This window comes from Phyllobates terribilis, unplaced genomic scaffold, assembly GCF_046119375.1.
Source record: "Phyllobates terribilis strain yellow unplaced genomic scaffold, ASM4611937v1 Scaffold_12__6_contigs__length_324123572, whole genome shotgun sequence".
Lineage (NCBI taxonomy): Eukaryota > Metazoa > Chordata > Amphibia > Anura > Dendrobatidae > Phyllobates > Phyllobates terribilis.
The window spans coordinates 63,984,511-63,997,305 of NW_027362772.1; the positions used below are offsets into that span (position 1 = coordinate 63,984,511).

The 12,795-nt window shown below is 39.1% G+C and overlaps 1 protein-coding gene across 3 annotated transcripts in view; it reads left to right on the forward strand.

Annotated features, from left to right (window-relative positions):
- The first annotated feature begins 1,680 nt into the window (after nucleotides 1-1,680).
- Nucleotides 1,681-12,795, forward strand: part of POU2F2 (POU class 2 homeobox 2) — a 148,355-nt gene continuing 137,240 nt past the window's right edge. For all 3 annotated transcript variants that reach the window (XM_073655883.1, XM_073655884.1, XM_073655885.1), the window contains exon 1: nucleotides 1,681-2,329. In XM_073655883.1, the coding sequence (XP_073511984.1) occupies nucleotides 2,233-2,329 (97 nt within the window). In that variant the 5' untranslated portion in view covers nucleotides 1,681-2,232. The remainder of the gene's footprint in view (nucleotides 2,330-12,795) is intronic.

Below are 12,795 nucleotides of genomic sequence, written 5' to 3' on the forward strand. Positions count from 1 at the left end.
AGATATAAAGAGTATTTGTGATTAAGCAAGAAAGACAGATATAGAGAAAGAAAGAGGTATAGCAGCAGACAGGTAAACTAAAAAGGAGCGAAAGAGGGATGGCGAGAGAGACAGAGGGTAAGAGAGAGGCAGAGAGCCGTGTCTGGGGGGAGGGGATGCAGTATCGATCCATGCGGCTTCCATCATTTTGTGACACAGAATGTCAGATGTGCTGAGGTCCCTTTAACTCCTTCCCTTCCAGTCCCCCCCCCCCGCCCGCGCCCCCTCAATCACTCCGTACCAGCCGCTCGATGAAAGAATTGATTTTCTTTTTAGCAACTCAAATGTACTTTGTAATGAATTAACTCCCGTCCCTGCACGCTGAGGAGCGGAGCGAGGGAACGAGGCAGCCAAGAGAGGAAAGCAAGGAAGAGCTAATGAGAGGGATGCAATGAAAAGATATTGGGAAGCAGGTGATAGATAAAATAAGGGTGCGACGGGTCGTGGGGGGCCCTGAATCGATGATTAGAATTTGGAAAAATAATCCTTTTAGTAAAATGACAGGGTAGGAAGGTATTCGCAAATCCAAGTAACAAAAGGTGTCAGGAAAGGAAAGTCCAGGTGTATTAATATGGTACGTACAGGTAGAAAGGGCCGGGAAGCAGAATTACGGATGTACAGCTGCAGGAAAGGTGTAAAAAAGGTCGTTTAGAAAGAAACCTGTGAGAACGGCTTGCCATCAAAAGTTCAAGAGAAAAAAACAGGTGGAAACAGAGATAAAAATGACAAAAGAAGATGACAAGAGAGGAAAAGAAGGGCGAGGAGGATGACATATCCGCAGAAGATTACAGGAAAGTCCTGGTTAGCTAGAGCAAGCTCATAAAATGGAAGAAGGAGACAGGTGTCGAGAGCCCATATCAGGCGCTTAATATAAAATGTCTGATACTTTTATCCCAAGTGCACTGATCATATACGACTTGTACCGCTATCTGTACAGTCTCCGAAAGTGAATCTTAATGGAGGAAGAGAGGAATGGAAGAGTTGGGGAAGGTATTTTTTTGGCTTAGTCGACTTTAATGGAAGCAAGTGTAAATATTAGAGAAAGAAAGAGAAAAAAGGCTAGGACCAAGTAAGATAAGGATGAGAGCTGGCATGGGACAATATGTCTGACAGTGCGTGCCGGCGAGAGACGGCACGGGACAATACGTAGCGGCGTGACACAGTACGTAACCGTGTGAGACAGCAGGCTACAATGTGAGAACGCAGGGCCCAGTATGAAACATTGCGAGATAGCAAGACTGTGCGAGACCCCCATGAGTGTCACCTGTCACCTTACACCATGTTCTGTATGTAGGTAGGAGGGGTTACATTAACCCCTTCATCGAGGGGTGTGTGGTTGGAGACATTAAACCCTTTGGCATTGAATGGGTGCCCAGTGGCTGGGGGAGGAGCCCCTCCATTTAGCCTGTGCTCTGTCCCTGCTCTCTCTTGGAAATCTCCATTATTCCAAGGGAAATAATTCCTTTTGTGTGCATGGAATGGACCTCGGGAAGGAGGAGGGTGGGGGGGCGAACAGTGGCCAGAGTGGAGGGGGATAAAGGGGGGAGCGAGAGGTGGCCAGAAGGGGAGGGGGGAACCTGGGCATCAGGGGGGAGGTCTGTGAGGGACGAAGGGGTCGCTTATACAGCTGTCATCAGACAAGGAAGAAGGGAGGGAGAGAAGGGGAGAGAGAGAGAGAGGAGGAGATATTGTGAAGTGTAAGATGGAATAGCCGGGACTCGCAGGCAGTGTGTGCTGCTGTGCAGGGGGGGCCTTGGATGCGTGGGGGCCATATTGTAAAATTAACCGGCTCCAGAGAGAGAGGAGGCGAGCCCAAAGAGAAAATACCAACAAAAAAGACTTTAGCCGGTGAATGCATATCCAAGAGGTGGAGAAGACATCGGTATCCTGCAGAGCATCCTTCCCCGGACTGATGCTCTGCCTGTAATTCTGACCCCCGCACACTCCACTCAAACACTACTTCCATCAGCCACAATCCGTGGCGGTGCACCGGGCGACACACGCACACCCTCACTTCTCTCCCGCACTACACACACCGACAGGTTTTTTTTTTGAGCCTGGATCTCTCCTCTCCATCATTTCTCCCCTCCTCACTCAAACACACAGACATACACACACCCTCCCTCACTCTCGCATCGGCACCGCGCACCCCGGCCTAATTCATCGGGTTATGAAAGCTGCCTGCACGCTGCTATGTTTGTTCCGCTCTCCGTCCCCTTTCTGTTTCAGCGAGCCGGCTCTGAACACACATGGCCCTTTAAGTCGCCTCTGTCCCTGGCAGGTGCTGACGGTAAGCTACATCGGTGCTAGCAAGCAGGAGAGGCAGGCAGAGTGTGCCTCGCTGCCAAACCCCGCTGCTGCCTTTTATTCATGTTTGTATTGATCTCTGGCTGTCAGAGGCAGCGGATTCAGCTCTTCTGGTCGATAGACAGGGAAAAAAAAAGAGAGAGGGAGAGGGAGAGAGGAGAGCTCGATTTAGAGACACTGGGATGTTTAGAAATTAGAGGGAAGAATTTTTTAGGGGGGTATCCCAAATAAAAGGAACCCCACACTTACCTGCTCAATTGGTTTCCTTTTAATAGACCCCCCACTTCCAAAGAAAGATTGGGCAATTGGAGTTGTCTTCAAGGTGTCTCCCCCTCTCCTGATGTGGGAGTTCCAACCTTTTTAGAATAATTAAGGCTTATTAGTTTAATTGGGAGAGGCATGGGTGGGAGGACAGGAGGGGCACATTCAGAATAGCAGTAGGCTGGAGACGAGCAAAGAGTGAAATAATCTCATATTAAATGACAAAAAAAACCCAATATAAACCATTGTGTAACAATATCGGATACATTAGCAACTTGTTATTTGCTTACATACCAGAAACACTTTTGCACCCTCAAACTTTACTTATTCATTCCAATGTACCCCAACTTGTATGATCTGTTCTGTACCAGGGGGTAGTAGTTCTTGCACCTGATTTCATGTTTTGCATTATGATTTTCCTTTGCTTATATGCATGGTATTACTCTAGCCTGAAATATTTTTTTTTTTAAATTGCCTAATTTTAGAATAAGCAATAGTAGATTATGACCAATTTTATTTTTTCCCCCCTCATGTATTTGCCACAGGTAATTGCGAATCCTTACGTGTGTCTGTTCTGTGGAGTGTCTGGGGACCTCTTATTTGTTTGTCCTATTATAATATGTATCACTGGTGAGAGGTCTGAGATTAATGTTGCTAAATTGTTACTTAGAAGCACTTTATGCACATGAATACATTTGAAAGAGTGGGGAGGAATGTAAGGGGGGGGGGGAGAGATGGTGGGTTTGGCACCAGAAAGTTAATTATTATTGCTGTAAAGTTGTATATCATTCTCCAAATAATTTGTTACCAAAACGTATCAAGAATATTAACCCCTTAGAGTGCTGTAATAGAAAATACCATCTCTGCTTTGTGCCTTCTCTGTGTGTGTCTGATCTAGATGGATATATATACATTGTAAATTTTGTATAAATATTTATTTTGGTAATATTATTAATTTCCACATTAGGCCTCCATTATTTGTAGTAAGTGTGTATCTCATAGCTATCGGTCTCATATTTATTGTTTATTATCTATTTTCATTCATTCTTTTTTTTCTTCCTTTCTCTTTAATCTCATATTTATTTTTATATTCATCATCTATATCTATCTATCTATTGTCTATTAATCTCATATCTATCTTCTACCTTCCTCGATCAGTATATACACATTGTAATAGTAATATCTATTTTCAGCGAACTGTGATGAAGGCTGAGTGATTTGGGAAGGTGGATTTGGCCCTATGCAGTAGACTATCTATACACGAGCATCCAGAAATGGCTTTTTAATAGACTAATTACATTTGGTTTTGCAGTGCTTGCTGGATCCGGCCTCCCTGTGTAAAGTTTTTTTTTTTTTGTGAAAAGGCTCGTGTAACCCCCCATTTTATGACCAGATAAAATGTTGGTTCCTGTCCAAGACTGACTTGAATAAAATGTGGGAAGACATAGACTTTGATTAGAGATCAAAGTTTTTGAATTTCATTTTTTTTACCCGTGTGACGACTATAAAGGTCTTGAGTAATATGGTGGCGCGGGTCCACTGTACGGCGATATCAGGTCTCTGGCAGCAACATATAGTAAAGTTAAAAGAGGAACATATTAGTGGAAACAGCTTTAGATACTGCACAGAGAAATGCCAAATTAACTAATTAGATTGTAAGCTCTCAAGCACAGGTCTTCTATCATGTGTGATAGAATGTGTATCCATACCAAAGTCATTTAACTTTTTTCTGAATATGTTCTTATTGATGAGGGGAACGATTGCAGGTTGTGGCAGAAATGTATATGACTAAGAAAACATTTGTGGAAGTCATTTGTATCGCTGCACAAACATACCGTGAAGGTTTTTTTTTTTCCTCATAAGGTCGAAAAACTGCCAGCGACGAGATCTTTATAGAGACGACCATTTAATAACAATGGGAATTTTTAGTTGACGCCGCCATTTCTGCAGCCCCCCCCCCCCCCATACGATAGAGTAGCTACAGCATATGGAAAGTTTGGGAATATTTTGTATAAATTAACCTACCTCAAAGCTCTTCTGGTTTTAGTTATCCAAAGTTTATTTTTCATATATATATATGTAAATATATATATATATATTTATGTGTTGTTTTTTTTTAATAAATGCATTACATTGAATGGGGGACAACGTTTCCAGCCCCAATTCATAATGGACAGGATCGGAAAAAAAAAGCCAGACTAAAATGGCGTCATTCTTTAAAGATTATATGGATAGGTTGACCACGGATTAGTATAAAGAGTGAACGCTGAGACCTGACTGTCTACAAATAGCTTCATGGCATATGAGAATGGTACCAAACCTGAGAAGTGGGCATATCGGGCGGAACGCCCTTGGGTTTTGTAATTTTTTTCTTTATGGCCGACGTCCATTATAAAAGTCTGTATTCATTAATGGCCAGGTCTCCATTTTTTTCTTACAGTGATCTTGATCAATAAGACCATGATTTTTTTTAAGATGGAGTCAATGGTGGAACTTAAGGGTCTGCTGCGTAATTCCGCTCGTATAAAAGGCGATGACGATTTAGTCATTACTTATATTATTTTGGTAGCTAACCGATGAAGAAAACGCTGTTCTTTAGTCTAAAAATTATTAAGTCCATCAGTGCCAGATGCTGCAATTTTTTTAGCCAATGAGATCCATAGGGTATTATTTTATATGCATTTTTGCATACATTATATTATATAAGTCAAAGTAAATTCCAATGCACTCACTGCATCACTGAATATAAAGACTCATACATTGTCATAAACTTGCATATGTGTTAAACATTTATTAATATTACTTTTTAGTACTAGAAGAGTCATTTTGTATTTTTCATTTTTTTTTGCTAAGGAGATGAATAATGATTGAATTTTTGAATTTATTGCAGTATCTACTACGTCACAGGTCTGTGGTTTCATTACTTGGGTGATAGTGACACCCAAATCTCCCCCCATTTGCAGCATTTGGTTTGTAAGTGTCTAAAAAAAAATCGTCCAACAGGGAATACTGCAGCCAACATCACATAACCCGGATCACTATAGGCCGGGCTAGTTCCTCTTAAAATGATGACGTACATTTATTTTTCCTCCTAAATAAGCAGCCAGCATCACTTCATTTACTTATTCATCCTGTGCTATTTCTACTGGATTACTTTTTGCAATAGATTATTATAGAATTTCACATTAGTTATAAGCAGCCAGTCTTAATTTTATATATTAGCATATTTATCGATCACCCATAGCTTTACTTATATGCATATATATTTAGATATATTCTTTTATAAAGGCATATATATATACATATATATGTTGTATAGATATATAAAATTCATACTGTCGCACATTTGATGCAGTCGGGCTCAGCGGCATCGTGAAGGAGTATGATATTGATTTTTTTTTTTTAGATGTAAACTCATTTTGTGTTTTTTGCTGAATTTATAATAAAAGAATATTTATTATTATTTGGTATAGCGATGTATATTCTCCCCCCCAAAAAACACAACATTTTGAAGAGATAAATAAATCAGAATATTATATCAGGCTTCTTCTCCCATATATAATATATGACCCATCGCTACTGAATAATAAAAACGCAGAATAAAGTTTCATCTGTTTTGAATTATTGTATATTAAAATATGATTTCATTTGTGAATTTTTAGCAGAGCTTTTATATATTTTTTAAAAACATAATCTCAGCATCACATAATAATTTAGTAATGAGTCCTTCCATTCTCAAAATCGAAGCGGGGCCATAGTTAACTTTGAGGCACCAAGACCAGTTTGGCGCTCCGTCATTCATACTCTACAAGTGAAACCAGTCACCTCCCCTGTTCAGTGGTACAAAGCATGGGGAAGGGATTCCCTATCCTAATGAACTTTAAATTTTGGGGTTAAAATAAAAAAATAAAAGTTCATGAAAGGTAAAAATAGAGTTCCCCTTTAAACATGACACAAGTTATCGTGATGATAGTGGTGGATGGTATTTTTATAAATTGTAATAAGTGCAAAAACTATTAAATTGTTGTATATCTCCAAAGGCTAGACCTTACTCTGACGTCTTTTATAATATTATAATATGTTTGTCAGAATCCAAGGGCTAGGACACTACTGCCATACCAAAAAACTGCTTTCGGTCTATGACGAAGCTAAGAGAAAAAAACATAATCTCTATAGTTAGACTATATATAAAACACCTGTGTGTATATATATATATATATATATATATATATATATATATATATGTGTGTATGGTTATATACATATGTATATATATATATATATATGTACACACACATACACATAGATGTATACACATATGCATACATGCATATACATGTATATATATAAATATATATATACACACATATATATAGGGCAAGTGTAGTATTTTGTCTTAACCAAAGATATTTTAAAAACATATTTAGGTTGTTATACGTAGTTTGAAGATGCACTTTCTACATTGTTCATTATGTTGCTTAATGTTAGCTTATATGGAAAGATTAAATATATGATTCACATATATTTTTTATAACATGATTAATATTTATCAATGACAATTTGAATGTTTTCATTTCAATCTTCATGATACGTATGTATAGGTGTGTATATATATATATATTTGTGTGTATAGTGTGTATATATATATATATATGTAGTGTGTATATATATATGTACAGTGTATATGTGTATATAGATGTGTAGTGTGTATACCTATATATGTGTGTATAGTGTATATATATATGTGTATGGTGTATATATATGTATAGTGTGAATATATGTATGTGTGTGTATATATATGTGTGTATAGTATAGTGTATATATGTGTGTTTGTATATATATTTGTATGTATATATATATGTGTGTGTGTGTATCTATATATATATGTGTGTATACATATATATAATGTGTGTATATACTTTCATATATATATATATATATATACATATATATACCCTATATGTATATTCGATCTAAATATGAATGGTCCAATATGTCGTTTACCATTAGCATGAATATGCATTTTTCCAAGATAAGAAACCAAAATAATTTTCACACCTCTACTGTCCTGAAAGATAAATGTATCCTACACCATCTGCACAATCGTGGCCAAAGAAAAGTGACAACCCCTAGTTCCAAGGCAGAGATGTGCTTACACTGGTTGTCAGTCCACCTCTTCCCAACAGATTTTACAGCTCTCACTAATACAAGACTGTTGGTCCCAATGCTAAATGCAGTTGGCATCTATATACCGTATGGAAAACGCTCCTTACTTTTCTGTATCATTATTTTTATTAATTTCGAAAAAAATAAAATAATTAATTCGCCAATTTAGTTAATTAAGAAGATATTGTTTAGTGGCATTAACCAAGCAGAAACGAGCAGGATTGTCCCAGTTAGGTGCGAGCTGAAGATAAAGTAGGGCAGTTGTAAAGATAAGACAGAATCTTTCATTCCTCTCTTCTCTTATAAAATCTCGCTATAATGGGTAAAAACTTGTTCAAATAGGTGTTCATGTGAAGAAGGCGTATTTTGTGTATCAGTGGTTATACGCTCGGCAGACTTGGACCTACTAATAATATGTAATTTTTTTTTATTTCTTTCTGTGATTTGAGCGGCAAAGCTGCTATAAAGTCCTAAGTCAAGAGAATAGTCAGCAGTTATAAAAATGAACCAGTATAATCGATGTGCGAGCGTGATGAATGTCCTGTACAGGGTGGAATTTTGTATGGAGTTGAATCATTTGTTGCATTTTTTTTCCCCCCATCTTTATCGATTTTACAAGTGATTTCAACCTGGTTGCTTTTGTATTTTAACACTTATGTTATGGGACTGAGTAAATGTATATTACTAGTTCAGTATGACTTTGATACAGTGCAAGCTAGGTTGGTGGATCCACTAACCTAAAGGCAACCATACACCTGTTGGTCTGATGCAACTTGTTCAGCCAGCCGACTTTTCCTCATACATATGCATGCTTGAGTTGGCCCTAACATATATGTGCATGTGTTTTGCATAGGATTTGGGGAGCACACCGTCCCCCAGGCACCTCTGGTGATGGCTTATCTCTTAGGAGGTGTTGAAATTCAACATAACTGATCCTTATCCTCAAGTCCACGCACTTGAAAGTGTCGTCTGATCCTGCTAAAATTGGCAGATTTGGACTACTTTTCTCTAGTGTGAACAGTGCCCTTAATCCTCCTTCCACACTAGTATCATGGCTTCCATTTTAAAGGGACTGCAGGCTGCACCGTTCTTGCTGTAAAAATGACCATGAGGCCTATAATGCAAGTATGAACCAAGTCTTCGAGAACATATATATTTGGTTTGGAGATGAGCAATGTCTTGTTGACGTGTTGCTAGGGATTTGGGTAAGATCCAGTTCTTGATTGGGATCTGTATCCAGGCCTTATACCAATGTATTCTCTGCTATGTCCCATGATCAGCAAATACAGACTAGAGGTCCTTAGACGACGATGCATTCCAACAGATGGATTTGTATGGTGAATGGACACCAAGATGTGAAGGAATCAGAAATGTTTAAATTGGTTTCCCATGGAATAAAAAAAATGTTTGAAGGTGTAGCATATGTTCACATAATCCTGATATATTTTGCTCAGGCTTTCCAAAATCATGGTAAAAATGCTGTTAAATCGCACTGCGGTCGCGACATGCGAACATGACTCTCAGACTGCATCAAAAGAAAAACAAAAAAGAAGAAATAACTATCCTTACCGGATACACGCATCTCTCTGGTTTCGACAAATCGGAAATTGCAGGAAGTGCCATTCAGCCAATTACAGTCTGAGCCCTTCCAAAAATGTTTATTTTTTCCCCTTGAAAACCCTCTATTTTTTTTTTCATTCAAAATGCCCCATATATATGTATGCAAGTTGTCTCTTCAGAGAGGAAGAGGACTTGAACTCTAGCTCCACCTATTGGACGTAGCAATCCTAAAAGTCAATATCAGCCCTTTAATGAGCCTTTGTCACATGACTTAGGATAAAAGTCAATTTGCAGACACGTGTTTCGGGGTACTGCCCATTGTCAGTGCAAAGCAAGAGGTCTGATTTGGCGGAAGAACATCTCATACAGGGCTGCAGTCATAGATTCAGATTTCCCATGGTTATAATGCAGATCTTCAAAGTCAGTCGACTCCAGGTCACACATAGAGGGATTTAATGAAAGCCATGGGGAGTTTTATCCTATATACTAAGAGTATTAAGAAATGATTTGCAGATATTAATGAATACATTTTGAGAACTTTGCTCCAGTGGCCACATGAGTATTCTGCCAAAACCGAGCTCGGTGAGCCACCACCAGCCTGTAGGCATCCCCAGGCTGGCGCGACACCCACGCAAACCATCACGCCAGCTAATCAAAAGAGGAGCCGCAGATGACGGCAGGTAGGTGGTGGCTCACGTTTGGCTGCCACTGAATACTGACAGGGTCCTCTGAATCGATTTGCTCATCTCTTAAAGGGGATTTCCCACAAGCAAAAGTTAATTTTAATCAATAGATCTTGGAGTAATAATAGTTTCCACAATTGGATGTGTTTAAATAAAATGTTCCTGTGCTGAGATAATCTTATAAATGTGTCCCCGCTGTGTACTGTGTAATGGCTGTGTCTGACCGTACAGGAACATGGTCTGATCATACCACAGCTCCTGGGCAGGGGGGGAAGCAAAAGAGAGTATACAGACATTACAGCATGGGATCATAAAAATGTTTTTCTTTGAGGTAAAACTTTGTTTGAAAACAGGCAGGGAAATGTTTTACCTCACAAAAAGAATCAGCTGCGATCCCATGCTGTAATGTCTGTATACTCTTTTGCTTCCTCCCCTGCCCAGGAAATGTGGTATGATCAGACCATGTTCCTGTACGGTCAGACACAGCCATTACACAGTACACAGCAGGGGCACATTTATAAGATTATCTCAGCACAGGAACATTTTATTTAATCACATCCAATTGTGGAAGTTATTAATATTCCAAGATCTATTGATTAAAATGAACTTTTGTTAGTGGGAAAACCCCTTTAAGTATTCGGCTTCTTTGACATTTTCTTTATTTATGGGTCTGCGCTGAACACATTTAGATTTTATACATACATTTGGCTTGTGCTGAAAACCTTTTGTTAAAAAAAGTTGAAGTTGCTTTATTTAGGTAAATATATTTGTAAAATCGCCGTCACTAAATTCTGCACAGATTTGTACTCTGGAAGCTTTAAAATACATTATGAACACATTACTTAATCTTCTATCTGGCTGTATCCAATTATATTATATAAGCAATTAGTTATCTGTTAGACTTATTTCATATCATCCTGCTACCCCCGGTTGTAAAACATAACTATACTGTTATGTCCTATTTCATGTATAAGTTATTCGGCTGTTTCTCTCCGGTTAATCTTCTTCTCGCTTCCCGTTTGGGTCCCACAAATCTCAGCCATCAGCCCTCTGCTCTTCTTTCAAAATCACCTTCCCTTTCTGTAAACTAATAAACCTCTTTAATATAGCTTCTAAAGCCTTCTTCTGCACCACGATAAAATAGACCCGGGAACAAAATCATGTGTAAATGTATTGAACTCCTGACAAAATACATCACATTTTTCAAACGATGCGAGCGGGAGGCCTTTATCACGTCCTTTAATCATGTCCCAAACATTTAATCATTATGGAAATCGGTCAATATGTTAATAAAAGACTTGACGGACGCAGTGGTTGCACATGGACCAGAAATCACGCCGCTCTCTTACCAGGTAGCTACAAATAGACGTCTGATTATTTATGGCCCCTTTTGAGTATAATAGCGTATTGTTTGGCGTTCTGTCAGCCATCGGTTATATCTGTTAAGCTCACAATCGTGCATAAATAGGTCCGTTTTTATTATTATATACGACTTACACGGGAAGAAACAAATTAAGCTTATTGAATTTCAATTGACCGGTTCTTACTGAACTCTGAATATTTATCCTAATATGTAACATCAGATTTGTCATTCCCTATGATTACATGTTATATGGCATTTATAGACATTTTAAAAGAACCATATTATTTGAGGCATAGCTATTTGGAGCGGTGCTCTGGTTGAGGGAGGAGACAGCCCTGATATTTGATTTGTATGTGGCAATCATATGGATCTGATGCCTCCATAATATCAGACTTGGCCATATTTTTACATTTTCTGTCTAATGTCTAATATCACACTACAGCCATAGGAGAAGGGCAGAAACATGGAGTGGAATGACATAATATACAGGCATCTGCCAGCCGTCTCCATTCAGCTAGAGTAGGGGCATATTTTTGGGGGGTACATAATACAGTTTAAAGTCCAGGACTATTAATTCTTTTGTCCAATTAAGAAAAATATCTGTTAACCTGCCCAATATAGCAAGTTATATAGCTTAGTAATATAGTTTCGTTATTCAACGTATCCCGATCTAAACATATGTGCTCCGATCCCGGGTTCCGGCACCTCCACTTCAGGAGAGAAGAGCTTTTTGTTTGCCTGCGACCATTGATGCGTATGGAGGAGGCTGGCTCATTTTCATAGCTAAGCCAGTTCCTTCTCTCCAGTGAATGTGACAGAGAAGGAGACTTGCTTAGCTATTGAAATGAGACGGTCCTTTTCAAACACAATAATGATGACATGTCAGCACAGGAAACACTGCTCTGTACTGGAAATATAGCTGCCAGGATCAGAGTGAATAAATGGCCAAATTGACAATATAAACTTTGCACATAACCTTTTATAACCCCAATAAAAGTCACAACTTATCTAATCTCTGCCTCTGTACTGCAGATCCTGAAGTTTAATCAAACCTGCTAATTTAGGTGCTTGGTGCACACTTGGTGTGGCCAAGAGGCTCAGTGCCCCTATCCACCTACTGGTTTTGCATGCCCCACCTCCCTCACTAGTTATTGATAGTGATGGCTTTCCTGAGCTTTCTGTGCAGACTGTGCTCATTCCAAGCAAGTAAGTGCTGTCAATCACTAGTGAGGGAGGCTGGAACATGCACAAGCTGTGGCGGAATGGTGCCTCTTAGCCATGATTAGTGTGCCTTTTAACCATGACTACTTTGCACTGAGCCTCTTAGCCATGACAGGTGTACACTGAGCCTCTTAGCCATGACTAGTGTGCTCTGAGCCTCTTCTTAGCCAGGACAGGTGTGCCTGCGCCTCTTAA